General features: G+C 29.2%; 2 protein-coding genes across 2 annotated transcripts; one reads left to right on the top strand and one right to left on the bottom strand.

Moving 5' to 3' along the window:
• The first annotated feature begins 9332 nt into the window (after positions 1 to 9332).
• On the top strand, positions 9333 to 10105 carry LOC107015552 (classical arabinogalactan protein 5). The gene has a single exon (XM_015215863.1). It carries the CDS (start codon positions 9460 to 9462, stop codon positions 9853 to 9855), a length of 396 nt encoding a protein of 131 aa, XP_015071349.1. The 5' UTR covers positions 9333 to 9459; the 3' UTR covers positions 9856 to 10105.
• Positions 10106 to 13051: 2946 nt separating this feature from the next.
• On the bottom strand, positions 13052 to 14474 carry LOC107016301 (blue copper protein). Its single transcript, XM_015216795.2, has 2 exons — positions 14147 to 14474; positions 13052 to 13660 (listed from the first exon to the last, which is right to left on the bottom strand). The coding sequence occupies exons 1-2, from the start codon at positions 14301 to 14303 to the stop codon at positions 13242 to 13244; spliced, it is 576 nt and encodes a 191-aa protein (XP_015072281.1). The 5' UTR covers positions 14304 to 14474; the 3' UTR covers positions 13052 to 13241.
• Positions 14475 to 18545: the final 4071 nt, after the last annotated feature.

Genomic DNA, 18545 nt, shown 5'->3' on the forward strand with positions numbered 1-18545 from the left:
GCTCATTCTTCTTGTCACTAAACAATGGAGGTGGGAACATGCAAGATGCTTGTGGGGTGCCTAGAATAACTTTTTTTTAATGGAAGAAGAAAATTATAAAGTGTCTTAACTTTGCATAAAATATTATGGGAAAATACACGATTATCCCCTCAATCTATGCTCGAAATCTCAGAGACATACTTATGTACTATACAAAGATCCTATTACTCCCTTAAACTTATTTTATAAGTAATTTTCTACCTCTTTTCGGCCTACGTGGCACTGGCTTGAAGAAAAAGTCAACCAGCATTTAGTCCACAAGATAATGTCACGTAGGCCGAAAAGGGGAAAAAATTATTAATAAAATAAGTTCAGGAGGTAATAGGACTTTAATATAGTATAAATGTGTCTTTGAGATTTCGTGCATAGGTTAAATAGATACTGATGCATTATCCCAAGTATTATTATATAACTTGACTCAATTTATATCGTAATTTAATTATGGCAGATTGTTAATAATAACTAAACACATGTATTTGATGTGCTGAATTTTGATAAAAAACAATTAATTATTATCAAATATGATATTAAATATTGACATTAATACATGAATAAATCGCTTTCTGACCCATACCCTTTAATTGTTACGCCCCTTCCTAATTTCAGTTTCTCCTAATGAAGACATTATCTCTACGACATCTTTTCATTATTTTAGCATCAAAATTAAAGATACTTTTGACCATGATTAACGATGGTTAATGAATATTAAGAAAACCTGGTATAGCTTGACTTGACTTAGGCTAAATTTGCTATTAAAAGCCACTTATTTTCCACTGGAAAATGCTCACCAGCTATTTACATAAATATTTTAATTAAATTTATGAGAATATAAAAAATAGTGATGTTTCCATGGAAAAAACTTATGAAGGTGTATTGATTCGATGATAAATGAGTAGAAAAATCTTTTTTTGCCACATAAATTTTCTATTGATACGTGGCGGACGGAAAATCTTTTTTTCTAGTAGTGATTATATTACTTGTGGTTGGTGAATGGTGATATTGGCAATTGACGGAAATGAGACTGTTTGCAACAAATTTTAAAATAAGAGAAAAAAATTGTAATTTCAGATAAAATATGAAGAAATATAATTTTATTAATCAAGATTGTGAGTACAAATTTATTTCTTCCTTGATTCTACTTAAATTAAGATTCGAGGCTACTCTCACTAAGATTCGAGGGTCATCAGTAGCGTATAAGTACAAATATGTTCCTTCCTTGATTCTAATCTCACTAAGATATTCTACTGAGATTCGAGGATCATTAGTGACGTATTTCTGATAATATTTTTCAAACTAGAATATTTAGATTTGATGTCTTTATGAATATTTCATGAGTATGCGAAATATTCAAAATGTCTTTTCAATGAAATATTGTATTATTTTTTTTTTACTAAATAGCTTCCAAGAATCCTAATTGAAATTCAACACACCTTGTAGAGTCCAACTCGAGTTAAACACGTCTAGTAAAATTCTAAATTTTTTTAATGTCTACGGAGGCTAATTACGTTGTTTTTTGCTGGACCATGTTGGAAAATTATACCCTTTTTTGCATGCGTGATTATTTCCAGCCTTTTCATCGAAGGCCTAATTAGAGATCTAATTGTCATACTATATCCAAAGTGAGTTATAAGTTACTGACTTATTACTGTTATAACTTTTTTAGAATAATTAGTTGTTTGTTATAAGGGCCGATCAGAAGGGTTTAGTTTATGAAATTATAATTTAAAGCTTTATAATTAATGATAATGAATACAAAGTATTTTCAACCTTAAAAATAAAGTCCAACTTTTATTCTTTTAACTTTTTCCATTTTCTTTTCTATATGCTAGGAGATAGGTGGTTGAAGAACTGGAATATTGTTGCTAATAAATTAGAAAAATAAAAATTTAACAACCAAAAACGCATTTCTAACTATATATTATGAACCATGTAAAAGATGAACCTTGCCTATATATATACTACCTCTATGTGGCTTGATCTATTTTTACTTGTCTATTAAATTAAAACTAGATATTCATATTCATATTCATTTTCAATCTAATTTAAAAAATAAAGAGATATTTTATCATTCTATAACCTACTTATATCCTTATTATTAATGTTTCTTTAAATTATTTTTAATTCATTCCCAACATGAGATGACTATAGTAATGATTAGGGTTGATATAGTGGTAAAATTATTATTTTATTTACTATTTCTTAAATAGTATGTCAAGTCAATATAAATATAAATAATTATGAACTAATAGAATATATTGTGAAAATTAGTACTATAGTTTATTTTAATGATACACGGCATATATTCTTAAAACCTTTTATGTTAAGGTAAAGTCGAGGACATGTGTCACACAAGTTTGGTTAAAAAATAAAGTTAATATACTTGCCTACTTTAATGATACACGGCCTTTTGCTGAATAAATAGGCATTCAGAACACGAGGGGATATAAATTGGCTTCAACAAATATTTAGGTTCTTTAAATTTGTATATGCAAAAGTAAATATTTAAATTTATATAAAATTAGATAAGTAAATATTAAATATATTTATCCTATGTGATATAATACATATAAAATATCACGTCGAATATAAAATTAAAATATAGAATGATTTATTTAATTTTATACAAATTTAAATCATATTTACTTGTGAATATATAAAATTAAAAACGTAAATATTAATTGAAATCAAATGAAAAAATACATTTACTTATTATACCTTTGGAGAAATATTCAAACGTTGAAGTAGCACTAGCTAGGTAACTAGAGCCTTCATGAGTTGGTACTATGGTCTGTTGTACATTTGACTTTGATGGACAATAATTTTAGGTAACTCTATATTCCACACGTTAAGATAATTAAAATTAAAATATTAATGTCATGGGTATCAAGAAATAAATGTCATTATTTAGAGCATTTGTGGTCAAGATGGTTATGTCATGATGTTAGTAAAAATAGAGATTAATCAAATATCCTTTTAAGGCTCATGCCTAAAGAACTAAAAGTAATTTCTCTTAGTGTCTAATTTTACTAGCAAAAAGAAGTATCATTGGTGTCATGCACTAAAAATTAATTCATCCTTCAAAACATCCAAAAAATGCGACCTAACATTAAGTTTTAGTGAACAAAGTTAGCTAATATATTTATATTGGTGGATAATTAATATTATACGATAAAATAATTGAGGAGTATTTTTGGATTTTAAAAAGGTGTGAATGGAAAATGAAGAATTGCGACTTTTATGAAGAGTTGTGACTTTTATGAAATGTTGCGACTTTTATGAAAAGTTGTGACTTTTATGGAAAGTTGTGACTTTTATGAAAGGTGACGACCTTTTTGAAAGATTGTGACTTTTCCAAAGGTTTGTGACCTTTCCGGTAAGGCACAATAAGAACCTTTTCGCACTACCCTTTGTTTTTTTATAAATTGAGGGATTTCCTCTCATTTTAATATTGGATTCATTGACTTCTTCTTCAACTACTAAATCTAGTATTCTAAGTGTACTTTACTGTCGTTGAGTGGTTCGCTGACACCGGAGTTTTTGGTATCTATACTCTGGTGATTGAGATCATTTTACCCTGAGAGGTCATATTCCAAATCAAACCTTGAATACTAGAGGGGAATAATTTTCTTAATGAGACACTGTGAATTCAGTGGACTTGACTTTTTCCTATTAAATTTTTTTCAGATTCTGGTACGTATTTTACAAATTTTAGATTTGTGAATTAATTTCAGTTCTTCTATTCTTTTGTTCTTCACTGGTTCATTAAACTTGGTAACTTCGTGTTTCTGCGAAGTTTGTTGAAATCAGTAAGATTCTTTAGACACATATTAACAACAATTCTTCTTTAAGAAAAATATTTCGTATATTTTTTTTAAATCTGTTTCTGATTCTAGTTTTGCTACTAGTTTTAATTTTCTAGTTGTGAAAAATGTTCTTAAACTTTGTTGTCTTACAAAGATGTTCAAAGTTTTGTTCTAAGTATGATTGAAATACAGGATGAACAACAAGTATAACTTGTCCTGCAAATTCCTATAATTAGACAAGTTTTAGTGAACAAAGTTAGTTAATATACTTATATTGGTGGATACTTAATATTATACGATAAAATAGTTGAGGAGTATAAATTCCTATGATTAGACAAGTTTTTAACGTAACGTTGTCTCATTTTATTTATCCCAATACTTGAAAGTGACGAAATCCAAAAAAATCATCAATGAGAATTAACCACAATATACTTATATCACATAGAAGTTGAACTTGTTACGTAAAATAAATTTTCGAACCCTTTTATAATTACTATATTAATACTTTTCTCAAGTCAAAAGAGATCCAAAGGTTCATGTATATATCAAAGGCAATGACAATTTTTTTTTTCTTTTGATTTGATTTAATTTATATTTTGATCTATTCAAAACGGTGTCTAATTTCTATGAAATTGAATTACACAATTTGTAATATATTTCCTCCATTTACTTATACATGTTTATTTTCTAGTGTATCGTTTGTATATTTCTCAAAGGAACATGAATAATTAATATGAAGGTTTTCAACAATTTTTATTGTGATAAGAATATAAATTTTAACGATAAATAAAATATGAAGAAATATAATTTTATTGGTAGAATATTGGGGACACAAATCTCTTTATTCCTTCATTTTTTTTAATTCTTTTATCATGAGATTTTTCCGTGATTCAAGAATTGTTGTGGCGTATTTTTCGAACAAACATGATATGGTCCTACTTAAGAATTATTTAATTTCCATAAAAAAAATTTGTGGATCTTCCTGACATATTTGATTGTCAAGAAGAGTTCTGTCACATTTTAATCTCTTTATAAATATTTTTAAAATTTATGAAATTAATTTCAAGATGTCTTCACAAAGAGAATATATTATGCTTTATATAAGCATATTCTACGGTATATGGTAGAATAACATCTAAGAAGTCTAATAGAATTGAGTTTATCTTGTAGAGTTTCACAAAAATTCGATGTCTATAATAAATATTTTACCATCAATTTATATTAATTAATGTATTGTTTTGAATCTCGAAAAATAAAACATAAAAAAATATATGTTTCTCTCTTAATATGCAAATGTTAAATAATTTTTTTTTTTTTGATATAATGAATAAATAGAAGGGAATTTTACACACACTTTTAGATTCACTTCCATAATTTTGGTGTCCATCTCGTACCTTTAATAATTAGGACCTAATAAAATGTGATTTGCACTTCTGCCCCTCATGACAAATAACTTTTTTGAGATATAGATTTATATTTTTGAAGTATAATATTTTATAAATTGTATCCATCAACGTAATTTGGATTTCTTAAAAAACTATTTCATGGAATGTAAGTTTAATTGCTAAAGGGTAAAAATTAAAACCAATTTATTTATATTTAAAAAAGTTAAAAATCAACCCATTGGGCAAAACGTGCAATAAATATATACTTTCTTAATTTTGTCTATTCATAAAAATAACCTCTACTCTATCTTTATCTTGAAGAGTGATTTAAGTTACCTTACAAGTTAAAAGAAAATGTAACAGGGTATCATAAACTCACTCACCACAAATTTCTCCATTTTTTTATTAGAAGTTTCAATCATTTGGATCAAAATAAAATATTTCGAATAGCCAAAAAGAAAGAGTTGAAATTTAAATTTTCTGATCATTTTATTTACACGTACACCAATTTTTCTTGTGTTTGCTGTATAAACACTATTAGCAGACAAAGCAAGAACATTTTGTCACAATTTTTTTTATTACGATAATATGGTAAAAATTATAATATATAATACTTTCTATATAGTTTTTAAATATATCAAATTTAACCGTGAAAGTTAGTTAAAATTTGACCTTCAAAAAAGAAAATATGGTTATTATTTTGAAGCAAATTATATTTTTTCTTAAGAGACGTATAAAAGAATAAAAATTATAAATAATTTGAGACGTAGAGAGTACTATTTGTGGTGATGAAGAGCAACCGTTTTCTAGAGATGCGTAGGGTATTCTTCCTTTAAAGCAAACACTATTTGTTGTTTATTGTGTATTGTAATTAACCACAAGACAAGAAATGAAAACAAAACACGTTTTTCTTTAAAAAAAAATTGTTGGATCCTACGCGGGAATACGACGTTGTTGACCAAACAGAAGAAACTTGGTAAATCACATAAAATTTGGGTTTTTGGAACCACGTCTCTTATTTCGTGTATTAATTTGTCGTGCAAATTACTTTTCCTTTGGATTATATCTTTTGGAATGACAAACAACAGTCAAAACAAAATATTTCTTGTGGTGTGTGAAATGAAAAAAACAAGAAAATAAATACTTTCTTGCTTAAGAAGGAAAAAAACACCACAAAAAAAGAAAAATCATTTTGGTGAGAATTTTATTAGAATATGTTATTTTAAATTTTATCAGAATATGTTATCTTTTTCTTATTGAATACTTCTCGGTCCCTATTTAGTTATCGACTTTATAAGTAGCACACATATTAAGACATCAATTATTATCATAGGTTAATTACAATTTTATCCTTAACTTAAAAGATTATGCAATTTTTCAAGTATAATAAATATATTTTCTGGTTCCAAAAATTATGCATTACAACTTAATAGTACTTTTAGAATTAAATAAGAGCATATTAGGAAAAAAATGTATTGTCTTTTTTTGATTTGTTAAAACTGAAAAAAAATATGATCAAGTATAAAGAGACAGAGAAAGTAATGTTTAATGGTCAAAAATTTTGATTAGAATTAGAGGATAGATAAAAAGTTACTACTATGTCATATATTAACAATAAATTCCAGTTTGATAAAAAGTTAGTACTATGCCATACAATAAAAGTAAATTCCTAAATTCTAAGAATATTATTTATGATAGTGTGAAATTATGTCTTAGGCCTAACTCACATTTCAAGAGTTCAGTTCAAAAGGAAGAGAATTTCTCAAGCCTGAGTCCACTCATCTTATTAACCACTGATGTGAGACTTTTGTTATTCTTTAACACCTCATCTCACACCCAATGTTTAGCATCTAGTCCGTGGATAATTTTGATTTTGAAACCCCTAACAACGGGTGAGACGGACCTTGCTCTGATATCACCTCAAAAGCTAGCTCAAAGAGAGGGGGATTGTCTACATTCAGCCACTCATTAATCACTAATATAAAATTTTTGTCATTTTTTAACAGATTAATATATTAATTTAATATTACTATAGAAACTCATAAACGTGAAAATTATTTTCAATAAAATGAAAATCAAACCGTTTATTCCGGGCAAAGAGTAATTTGTAAAGAAGAAAAAAAAAAGAATCTGAATGGGAAAGAAGCTGCACGTTCTAGGGCCAGTTAACAAATAAATTATAATGTACTTACACGTTTACAACATAGTACTTTAATATTTTCTTTTCCTTTACTCTTATCCCATTAAATAACAGCTGTCCCTTAGCCTGTCTTGTTTTCTAAAAAGGTTCAGTCTCTGATTGTGACTGACACAAAATTATATGTTACTGAAATATCATTTTAAAACGTTAATTACAAATTTAAACTATTAATAATTCTAAAAGTTGGACATAATCGTTTTTATTTGTCCAATTTTGCAACACAAATGAACTTTTTAAAAATAGAAAAGTATCTTACATTTTTTTTTTGGCTCTGGTTTGTGATTTTTGTGAGCAATTATTCTTCATGATTGTGGCAGTTCATAATGACTATGTTCTTGTTCCGATCCATTTTTTAAAAAATAAAATAATAACTACTCACTTATTGTTTTTAAAGTAATACTTCCTTCGTTTAAAAATGAATGTGCTATTTTTTTTAAATTTATTTCATCCCTTTTTTTATATAATATTTTAACTTTAACTTTTGACATATTTAAGACCACAAGATTAAAGGACATTTTGATACATTTAACATAACTTTAATTTTGAACCACAAAATTAAAAAATCATCTTTCTTTTTTTAAACTCCATTTCAAATCAAACTAGATTAATCTTTTTAAAACGGAGAAAATAATAACCATAGTATTATTCGATTCAAGCCAACTCATACATGGCTCAATTGATTTTACAGGTATTATGCTATATTCCACCAAAATATATAAATATTAAGTAATATTATTTATTAAGACTTGATCAAAGTAATACTATCTAATAAGACTTAAATAATAAAAATAAGTTAACCGGTATTTTGAGATATTCAAATTTAAAATCTCGTAATTTTAATTAGTCATTTCATTGATAATAGCCAATAGACTACGCCTTCAGATACAATTCACGCTCACAATTTCCGGGAGAGCTTATCTCAATGTATAATTAAACTTTTATGTAAAGTTAGTGCTAATAATTGCTACTAACCTTTAATCAGCAAACAATTCTACCTTCGTCCATGTTATTTGGTGGTTTTGCTTTTTGACACACTTAAAAAAACATCTACTGTTAGTTTAATTTCTTTTTTAATATTATTTTGGGGCTATTTTAATTTTTTTTTACTCATTATAATTGATCTTTTACATTTCCTTATTATGGTATGTGTTCATTGTCTTTTCACATGTCCGAACCATCATAATCTCGTTTCTCTTGTTTTATCCATCATGTACGAAGACCACTTCCATTATCCTACATATATTTGTTCCTACCTAGTTCTATCTAACCTAGTATGTCCGTCCACACATCCATTATAACATCTTTATTTTTGGTAATTTTTATCTTTCGCACATACAAGTTCTTGACCAATCAACACCGTACTCACTCAACACATAGCTTGTTTGATCGCCACTTTATAAAACTTGCATCTATAGTTCAACGGTGCAATTTATCACACAATCCATCGAATATAAACTTCCATTTTCTTCACTCTACTCTAATACAATGTGCAATATCCTTACGTATCAACCCATACTTTTATGTGACATTCTTGGTATATTATACGTATCAACTCACATTTTTATATGATATTATACGTGTATTATACTTGATTTTAATTACTGTATTGAAGTGGTTTACTCTGTTGACTATTATTAGCCCTCAAACGTTGTATGGTCCCACAAACCAGGTGGGCAACACCAAAAAAAAGTTTTTAATTCCACCTTAGAACGTGCCAATCATAACGGTAACCATAATTGATGCGAATAATTAATTGATCAAACGGTCCTTAGTGTTTCGCAACTCTTCATCTGTTCGATCATCTAACTATACACGTGTACGCTCCTGATTTCTTTGCACCGAAACAGAAGACGTGAACATTTTCATTTTAATTTGTTTTCACTTCCCTCCTATATATACTCCATTCCCTGTGGCGGTGTTCTTCGTCTCTACAACTCTTCTTCTACAAAAATACATACACTTTCTCTCTCTACAAAAAAAAAAACAAAAATCACAATATACAGAAAAGTTCTAGAGAGAGAAAGAGAAGACAATGGCTTACTCGAAGATTATCGTTGTTGCTTTCATGTTCGCTTTGGTCACCGGATCTGCTTTTGCTCAAGCTCCGGGAGCTTCTCCGGTAGCTTCACCAAAACCGTCTCCGGTACCGGTAGCAAAACCTCCAACTCCTGTTGTTACCCCAGTATCTGCTCCTTCAGTATCTCCTGCTGCAAGTTCCCCTTCTGATTCTCCAGTTTCATCTCCACCAGCTCCACCAACCGTTGAGACTCCGGCTTCTGCTCCTACCGCCGGCGGTGCTCTTGCTCCGTCCATCGGTGCTACACCAAGCGGTTCTCCAACTTCCTCTCCAAATGCTGCATCCTTGAACAGAGTCGCCGTTGCTGGATCTGCCGTCGTAGCGATCTTCGCTGCGTCTTTGCTGTTTTAGATCTGAGGAGATATTTGCATTTGGATTTGCTGGAGAGAGATGTTTATGATTTTAGGATTTTTATTTTTAGTTCATCTTACTCGTTGATGTTTATTATTCGTTTTGCTCCTTTTTCTTTTACTTTTACCTTTGGGTGATGGTGACGATTACGTACATGCTATTGATTTGATTTTTGCTTATGGTTATTGTTTATTAATTATCATCACCATTGTTATTACTATTATTACGCCTATTATAAATTCTTCGTTTATTTATGATGTTTAATTAAATTTATTCAATTTGATTAATTGACTAAAAAAAAAGCATAAGAAATTGCTAGGTAGACACGTGTTTTGACAGCTGCAACTTCTTTTGGTTATAGTGCGGCATGTGGTTCTGGAGGCCGGAATCACGTTATACATACCTAGGAGTAAGTAAAGCTAAGTTGTTTATTGATAGGATTATTTCCATTTTGTTTGGTATCTGCCAAAATGACAGACCATCAAGTACGGCGGATGAGACATTACTGGTCCCTCCAACTTTATAATTATTTCAGATTTTAAGATTTTTTTCCCATTAAAACTAAATATTTTGTATTAGTGTAAAGATAATACTGGAATTGAAGTATTAGTAACATAAAAGTATTAAATAACAATAAACAGTGATGCACTACCATGTGTGTTTTGTATATTAGAATTCCCTATATTTTGATTGATTTTCGTTGCATCAATTAGTGAATGGTAATTACACGTTTAGTTGTAATTTGAGACGTGAAAATATCAAATACTTAGTGTGCGTTGTGTATGAAAGTCTATGAACGGAGTTGGAAAATAATTTTTAATAAAAACAACTTTTTTACTCTCGGGATAAGTACCAGAAAACTAGAAAGTAATTAATATTTATCTCAAACTCCATAGATAAGTACTAGTAACATTTTAATTTATTGCAAACAAACTTTTCTTTATTTGATTGGTAGTTTAAATAAGGGAAACTTTTCAAATGTCAATATTTAATAGGAATCATTGTTAACACAAAATGTCAAAGTTTTAGTTTATTTAAGTTTTTATTATTTATTTTAATTTAAAGAATATAATTATTAACTAACAAAAAGGAGAAATTTAGGGGAGATAACTTTTTTTAAAAAGGAACAATTGCTTAAAAGTCTCATCAGTTACAAAAAATTAAAAGTAAATACAAATTCAAAAAAAAAACACAAAGAACTCATCCCATTTGTTCATTAAATTTCTAATATCGATTTTTAAATTTTCATTAATACTTCTCATTTTTTGTTGAAATGAATTCGATTAAATCGCATTTTTTGAATTAGTATTTTTTAAAATATTGTATCAAACTCAATTGATTGTAGTTTTTTAATTATGTATGTTATTTTTTTTCTAGAATCATGTATTTTTTCTTTATCGTATTCACATGTAATGATTAGATTATATTGGAATACAATTCGTAAAATTTTGGTAATACAAAAATAAAAAAATATATTTGACAGTTATGTAATACAATTTTGATATACAATTATGATGAAAACATAATAAAAAGAAATACAGACTTAATGTCATTAAAATTGAGGTTAAAATACGAAACGAGGACAATAAATATTCACATCAGTTGAAATACAGAATTGATTTTGTTGATATATCATTATGATGAACATACAAAAAACAAACTTTTTTGAATACAATGTGAGAGTTAAATACAAAATGATTACAGTAAAATACTCACCAAAATACGATATTCAATTTTAATTTAAATTGTAAAGTGAACACATAAAATATAAAAGTTCTTGGTATACAATTATGAGGAAAACATAATAAAAAGAAATACAAACTTGTTGTCATTGAAAATTAAGATTGAAATACAAAATGAGCACAATAAATACGCACTTCAATTAAAATACAAATGTATTGTGATAAATACAAAATAAAAAAAATAGAACTTGTTTGTATACAAAGTGATATTGAAATACAAAATAAACAAATTAAAATATAAAAGTATCGTCATTTGTGTTCTAAGTAGAAATTGTGATATTTGAAAAATAGAACATTGTTGATTAAGTTGGATACCTCTAGTAATTCTCTTAGATTCAATCATTGGAGAGTGATTTCTCTTAGAGTTTATCAAACTCAAAACGTTATTTCAACTACAAATAAGAATTTGAACAATTTAAACAAAAATAAAATCATAAAACAAATATTAAAAACGAATAAAGGTTCATATTTTAATAAAAGGTATTGTATGAATATCTTTATAAATATATTTTTCAAATTCCGGAAAAAAAGAAGAAGAGAGCCAAATTTTTAAATGGAAAAAAATTAAATATGAGAGGAAAAAATATTTCATTCCTTAAAAAAACATATGAGAGAGGATTAATTGAAAATTTTATAATTAAAATGGGATAAAATAGGAAGTAAATTAGAATACACAATCTTTTTTAAAATAATGACATTTTAACATTTTTACTAATATTTTTAAAATATAAAAATTGTTACTAATTAAATTAAGTTATTTGACTAGTTTGCTAATTTTCTCCTTAAAATATAGCAACAATACAATTTTCCTATGCCATATAATGCCGTATTTGATGGGACTAAATTCATTTTTCCTTAATTATGTACATGTTCAATGGGCCTTCATTTTGACTAAGAGACACAATGTTTGGGCTTGGATTTTATTAGGCATGTTATGTCTCTTGATACATTGTGGCTTGGATATTGGGTCAATTTAATACAATCTTGGGCTTAGAAGTTATTAGAACTATGCCGTGGACATTTATAGTGGCTTACCAAGACCCAACCCAAATGAATTGGATTTATTTGATTAGATCATGTAAAAATGTTTTGACGGACCATCAAAAATCATAATCATGCATCAAATACTCCCTTCTTTTTATATTATACTAAACTAATCTTATGAATGATTCTCTAAATTTGACTACTATTACAAATTTTATATAGTTATTTAATACTAAAGTAAAATGAGAAAATATAATTAGATTTTCTTATTCTCGCTTTGTCTGTCTGAGTTGTGAGGTCAATCAGCTATATGAATAGTTCAATATGCATATCAATTTGTAACTCTGAAATGTTAAATCATTCAAAACACATTAGCATAACGTACTCCTCATGTTTGAATCAATGTTTAATATAAGCTAAAACGGAGAAATGAAATGAATTTTTTTTTTTAATATGAAACAAGAAGGGAGTACTTTACCAAAAGAGTCATCATGACATGCCAATAAATCACAAATGAAAACAAGACATGTATCAACACCCAACAACTTACAAAGAGCAAATCAAATAGTAAAAAGGAGTAAACATAAATAAAATCAACAAAGCAAAAGGGAAATAAAAAATGGTCACAACGTGGCACTGCCTCTATCCTGGCTAAGCTTATTAAATAGTAACAAAATAACTAAATATTGCAACCACACCGGAAATTAACAAAGGAATAAATGGTGACAAAGTTACTGATGCAGATGGATGTGCAGTAGTAGTAGTTTCAGTCTTAGGAGCGGTGGTGCCGGTTGTTGGTGTGGTGGTGCCGGTTGTTGGCGTGGTGGTGCCGGTTGATGGTGTGGTAGCACCACCACCTCCACCACCACTTCCTCCGGCTGCTGCCACGGTGACGGCTAGCTTCATGCCGCCGCTGCAGTGGCCCGTTACGCCGCAAATGAAGTAATGAGTGCCGGCGGTCTTGAGAGGGATAGTGGTGGCGCCGCTACTGTCGGACGTTATGGAATTACCGGTAGTGCATGAAGAGTAGTCACTAGAACTTACTTCATCTACCGTGTGACCACTTGGATAGTTGAAAACTACAAAAATAAAATAAAGTATTATTTACTATTACGAGTTTAATTTTTATATACACAACGTAAAAGATACTCCTTTTATCTCAAATTACTTGACATATAAACTAGAAACTCTTTTTGTCTCAAATTGCTTGACATATAAACTTATGTAGCTGAGAGAATATTATTTTTCTATATTTAAAAGCAATTTAATTAACTTTAAATTTCTCATTTTATCTCTACGAAAAATTTATAGCTTTTTGTGCGTTATCTCAACGACGTTCAGAGAATTTCTATAGTATGTCTATTGTCTAAGGTTTGTTTCAAATGATAAGTTTAATTATTTTTTTCTTTTTTAAATTTTATCAACATTTCATATATATATATATATGATATCACATAAATTAGAATAAATGGAGTGTGTTACGATTACCTAATATTTTCATATGTAATGATAATTTCTAGATTTGCTAAGTAAAAAAATGTGTATATATGGGGGAGAAAACTTACCAAGTGAATCACCAACATTAAGAGTTGTTCCACTAGCCCAAGTGGTATAATCCACACCAAGTCCCCATCCAGATGAGTCTCCAACAGTATAAACTTTGGCCAAACTTGGAACAACACAACACATGAACAAAAAAGTCGCAGCCAAAAGTTTTCCCATTTTTTTTTTGATGAATTTAAAAGATAAGAGAGTTTGGTATTCTTAATTTTGAGTGAAGAATGGGTTTAATTTGATTTTCTTATATAGGAGAATGCATATGGAGTAGGTCACTTAATATATTTGTAATGGGGTGCATATATAGTTGTAAAGGAGATGTCACATAATTTCAGTTTGACATACATTATACCTAATGCCTTGAAAAAGTGGTTACTTTTATCTCTTTGTTTTCTAGCCTTGAAGAATTAGGTTGGTGAAATGAATTATGTTAGTTAAGATATTCTTGTTTTGCCTGATGAAAAACATGAGGTTGAAACATTATATTACATGATGTGAAATGCGTAGAGAACAAGTCATGTATAATCAAATATATGTTTGACCTAATGTCTAATTAGTACTCATTTAACACCCCTAAAGTCCCAACGCCATGAATTATTAAAAAGGAGTTAAGATCATATGAAAGAATAAAGAAAGATATGAGTCACCAAAATTTGCTAATTATTTTAGCATGTTCGATTAAACTTTTAGAACCCTCTTCGGCCTAAAGTTTTAACACTATGAATAAATAAAATAAAAAGAATCACGATCATAATAAACGTATGAGTCATCAAAATTTGTTAAGTCCGATAGTATGTTCGATCAAACTTTCATAATCCCCCCTCTACCTAAAGTCTCAACACCATGAATAAAAAAATAAAATGATTCACAATCATATGAAAAGAATAAACGTACGAGCCATCAAAATTTTTCAATTACTATAGCATGTTTGATCAAACTTCTATACAAGCCAAAGCCATATATTAAAAAAAAATCAAAATTTGCTCATTACTATAGCATATTCGATCAAACTTTTTTTATATATATATAAAAAGTAATTATTATTTGAGAGGTACTTTTTGGGAGTAGGAAGATCACTTTTCGAACAACTTAGCGGAATTGCATATATAAAGTATATATGAACTCTCTTTATGTTAGGAGTAATGATAATATAGATAAAAAGATTCAAGATAATNAAAAGTAATTATTATTTGAGAGGTACTTTTTGGGAGTAGGAAGATCACTTTTCGAACAACTTAGGGGAATTGCATATATAAAGTATATATGAACTCTCTTTATGTTAGGAGTAATGATAATATAGATAAAAAGATTCAAGATAATATATATATATATTAGATTGGTCTCATAATTAGCTAGAATAAAGTGACACTATTCGAAAGAATTTTATAGAAAAACCAAAGACATGTGAAGGTCGTCCCCTAGCCCCACCACCCGGGAAAAAATAAAAGAAAAAAGAACCCACACAAATATTTATTTTTAAAAATGATTATAAATAGACTTCTTTCAAATATATAAAAAAAAATAATAATAATAAATAAATAAAAAATTGAAACTCTGTTTAGGGTCTAGGGATGAGGGATAGTCTTTCTCGTATAAACTTAAAAAATGTAAAATTCACCTAACAATTCATCAAAATGGTGTAAAGGTCACTGGGGGTCCCGCCACATGCCGACCTCAATAGAAGTGTTATCATTTTTTTAAAAAGAAAATATCATCGTGTCTGATATTTGTACTAGAGCGTGATCGAATCAAATTCGCAATGAAAAAGTTTCTTATAAAGGTACTCTCATATCAAAAGAACTGAAATTCAAACCCCTAATTAAAAATAAAAAAATATTTACCACTTTATCTTAATTTGATTCGTGTGTCTATTATTTTATTTTATTTTTTGCTTCTTCCATTCATGTTTTCTGATTATAAATATTGGCTATTTTTCGCGTTTGAAGATGCAATTTTAGATTAGTAACTTGGAAATCATAACAAAATAAGGAAAAGAAAGTTCACTGATCTTAAAATTGCAATTCGCAACGGTTTAAATTCTAACTCGTGATATTATGATTCAAATTATATTTATGAATATGACGAAGCCACTTATACAAGGTGATATAGGACTAGGAGCAGTGCAAAAATTACGATAATGGGCGCTCATAAAACGACTGAGTGAGACAATCTAACAACAATTTAGATGTGAAATCCCACATTGTTATCTTTGGAATTATTGTCAAAGTCAATAAATTCTTCTTTAATGATCATTTCTTAAGGTGAGGTCTTTGCTTTATTTCTCCTTTGAAATTATATTTCACTTGAATCACACGTTGATGATACCAACTTATTTGGGATCGAGTCTTCAAATTCAACATTGCATTTCTATAAATGGACTATTTGAAGTTTAGTTGAAATAACGTATTTTGTGAATGAGAACTTGACAAAACTCTTAAAACTTGTCTCTTAAAATTCTGAATTTCATATTTCAAGTTTGGAGTTTGAAGTTGAACTAGTGGTTCAAATTTTGTTAAAGCAAACATCTATTTATATGACTTTTCAAATATTATTTCAAAATTTTAAAACAAAAACCCATGGGGCATGGACGTTGGGTCTTTGAGAGAATTAGAAACTAATTTTGTTGGGTTTTTTAGGGTCCAGAGGGTTGGGCCAACTGCTCCCCCTCCTCCTTTTTAGCTGTCCTAATTACAATTTGATTTTCGAATTCAAGCACTGAGTATGAATAAAATTGGAACTCCAATACGGGTAACAGATATGAAAAATCCAAATTTTCTGGTTTTAGTAAAGATAGAAAATATTAACGAAAAAGAAGAGGTCTCTGACATGGGATTCGGAGGTTTGGCTAACTATAGAAATGGCATCTCGTCAAATGTTACATCTCACCTCAAATTTTGGTAGCACTTCAACATCTCTCTTATTCTTTAGTGGGTTTCCTTTTTGACGAGTACCTTCTTTAACAGATCTTATACTCTTAACTTTTGACAAGAAGTTACTTCAAAACTCAGTCGGACTCGGACTCATGATTTGAAGTTTATGGGTTCGTATAACAATCTCAAGTCAATGTACAAAAATGAGTTCCCAATCACATAGAAGTACGCATAGATATTTAGTAGATTTCTTGGAATGTATACAATGTCTGAGCAGAAAGTACTGAATTCACGTGAACCTATATGTTACACTGTAAATTCATCTATGTCAAAACTTTAAAGGTGCCTCGCACTCGAAAAATTCTCTTTTTAAGAATACAAGTACGTGTAATGGCAGAAACCAAAGCTGATTCAAGATGGGTAGAGAAGGCCAAATGAGAAAAGTAATGTGCACCAAACAGGACGTATAGTTTTTGGAAAGTAATCCCAGACTATCTTATAGTTCAGGAGCTATGCTTCATGGAAATTTCCAAACCCCACAAAGCTATTGACATGAACCACGGCGATATAATACTAAGAGCCACTTCAAAATTTAAGTTTCATGTTAGGGGCTAAACAGAAGATGCTTGATGCCATGACAATGTACATCGCATTGCTGAGCCCCACTTTTTGAATTTGGATTGGCGGAACATATATTATTCATTGGATTATACACAGTTCTATAAGTTATCATAAAAGGAAACGTCCATTTGTTTTCCCAAATGGCGTTTTCAGTGTAAAACAATGCCTAGTTCAAGTGGTATTTCCTGTTATAAGAGTGGTGACTTTTAACTAGGGTAAAGAAGACACTTCACTTACTAATTGGTAGTCCAGAATCTAACCCAACTTAAATCAAGCTGACTCCCTACTTGTCTTTCATTAGGATCACACTTTACTAGCTCGCATTATTAAAAACAAGATATGGATAATGAGGGGATAATAAAGAAACTGTTTTTTCCAATAAAAGCAGAAACAAGTGTGAGCATGGCTGGAGGTGGAGAAGGTTTTACTGTTGTCCTTACGAGTTTTACAAATCATGGTGAACTCATGGTGACACAGTACCAACAAATATGGTGTGGTGTCAATTTTTTTTTTCAATCACAGTGTGGCACTTAAGCTTTAGGAGAAACTTGAATGACTGGGAAGTAGAAGGCTTTTGTAACCTACTTCAGATGCTGGAGCCCTTCCAGATTATTCAAAACAAACAGGATACTCACAGTTAGGCAGCAAGTAAAGACAATAGTTTCTCTGTCAGTAACTGCTATAGTTTGCACTTTGCTAATGAAGCAAGCTGATCAATGGGATGATAACTGGCCTTGGAAACCGATTAGGAAGACTAAGGCACCTGTCAAGGAAGAATGGTTTGGGTAGGTTGCCTCTTCGGGGCCTGCTTAACACAAAACAAATTGCAGAAAAGAGGATTCCTATTGTGCAATAGATGATATTAATGGCAGAATGACCAAGAAACAGTAGATCACCTCCTCATACTCTGTAAACT

This window comes from Solanum pennellii, chromosome 4 (assembly GCF_001406875.1).
Source record: "Solanum pennellii chromosome 4, SPENNV200".
NCBI lineage: Eukaryota > Viridiplantae > Streptophyta > Magnoliopsida > Solanales > Solanaceae > Solanum > Solanum pennellii.

Bases quoted from the DNA above. Each gene is read 5' to 3' on its own strand.
- LOC107015552 (XM_015215863.1), top strand. From the start codon at position 9,460: ATGGCTTACTCGAAGATTATCGTTGTTGCTTTCATGTTCGCTTTGGTC.
- LOC107016301 (XM_015216795.2), bottom strand. From the start codon at position 14,303: ATGGGAAAACTTTTGGCTGCGACTTTTTTGTTCATGTGTTGTGTTGTT. The intron at 13,661-14,146 runs GTAAGTTTTCTC...TTATTTTTGTAG, and splicing joins TAATGTTGGTGATTCACTTG to TTTTCAACTATCCAAGTGGT.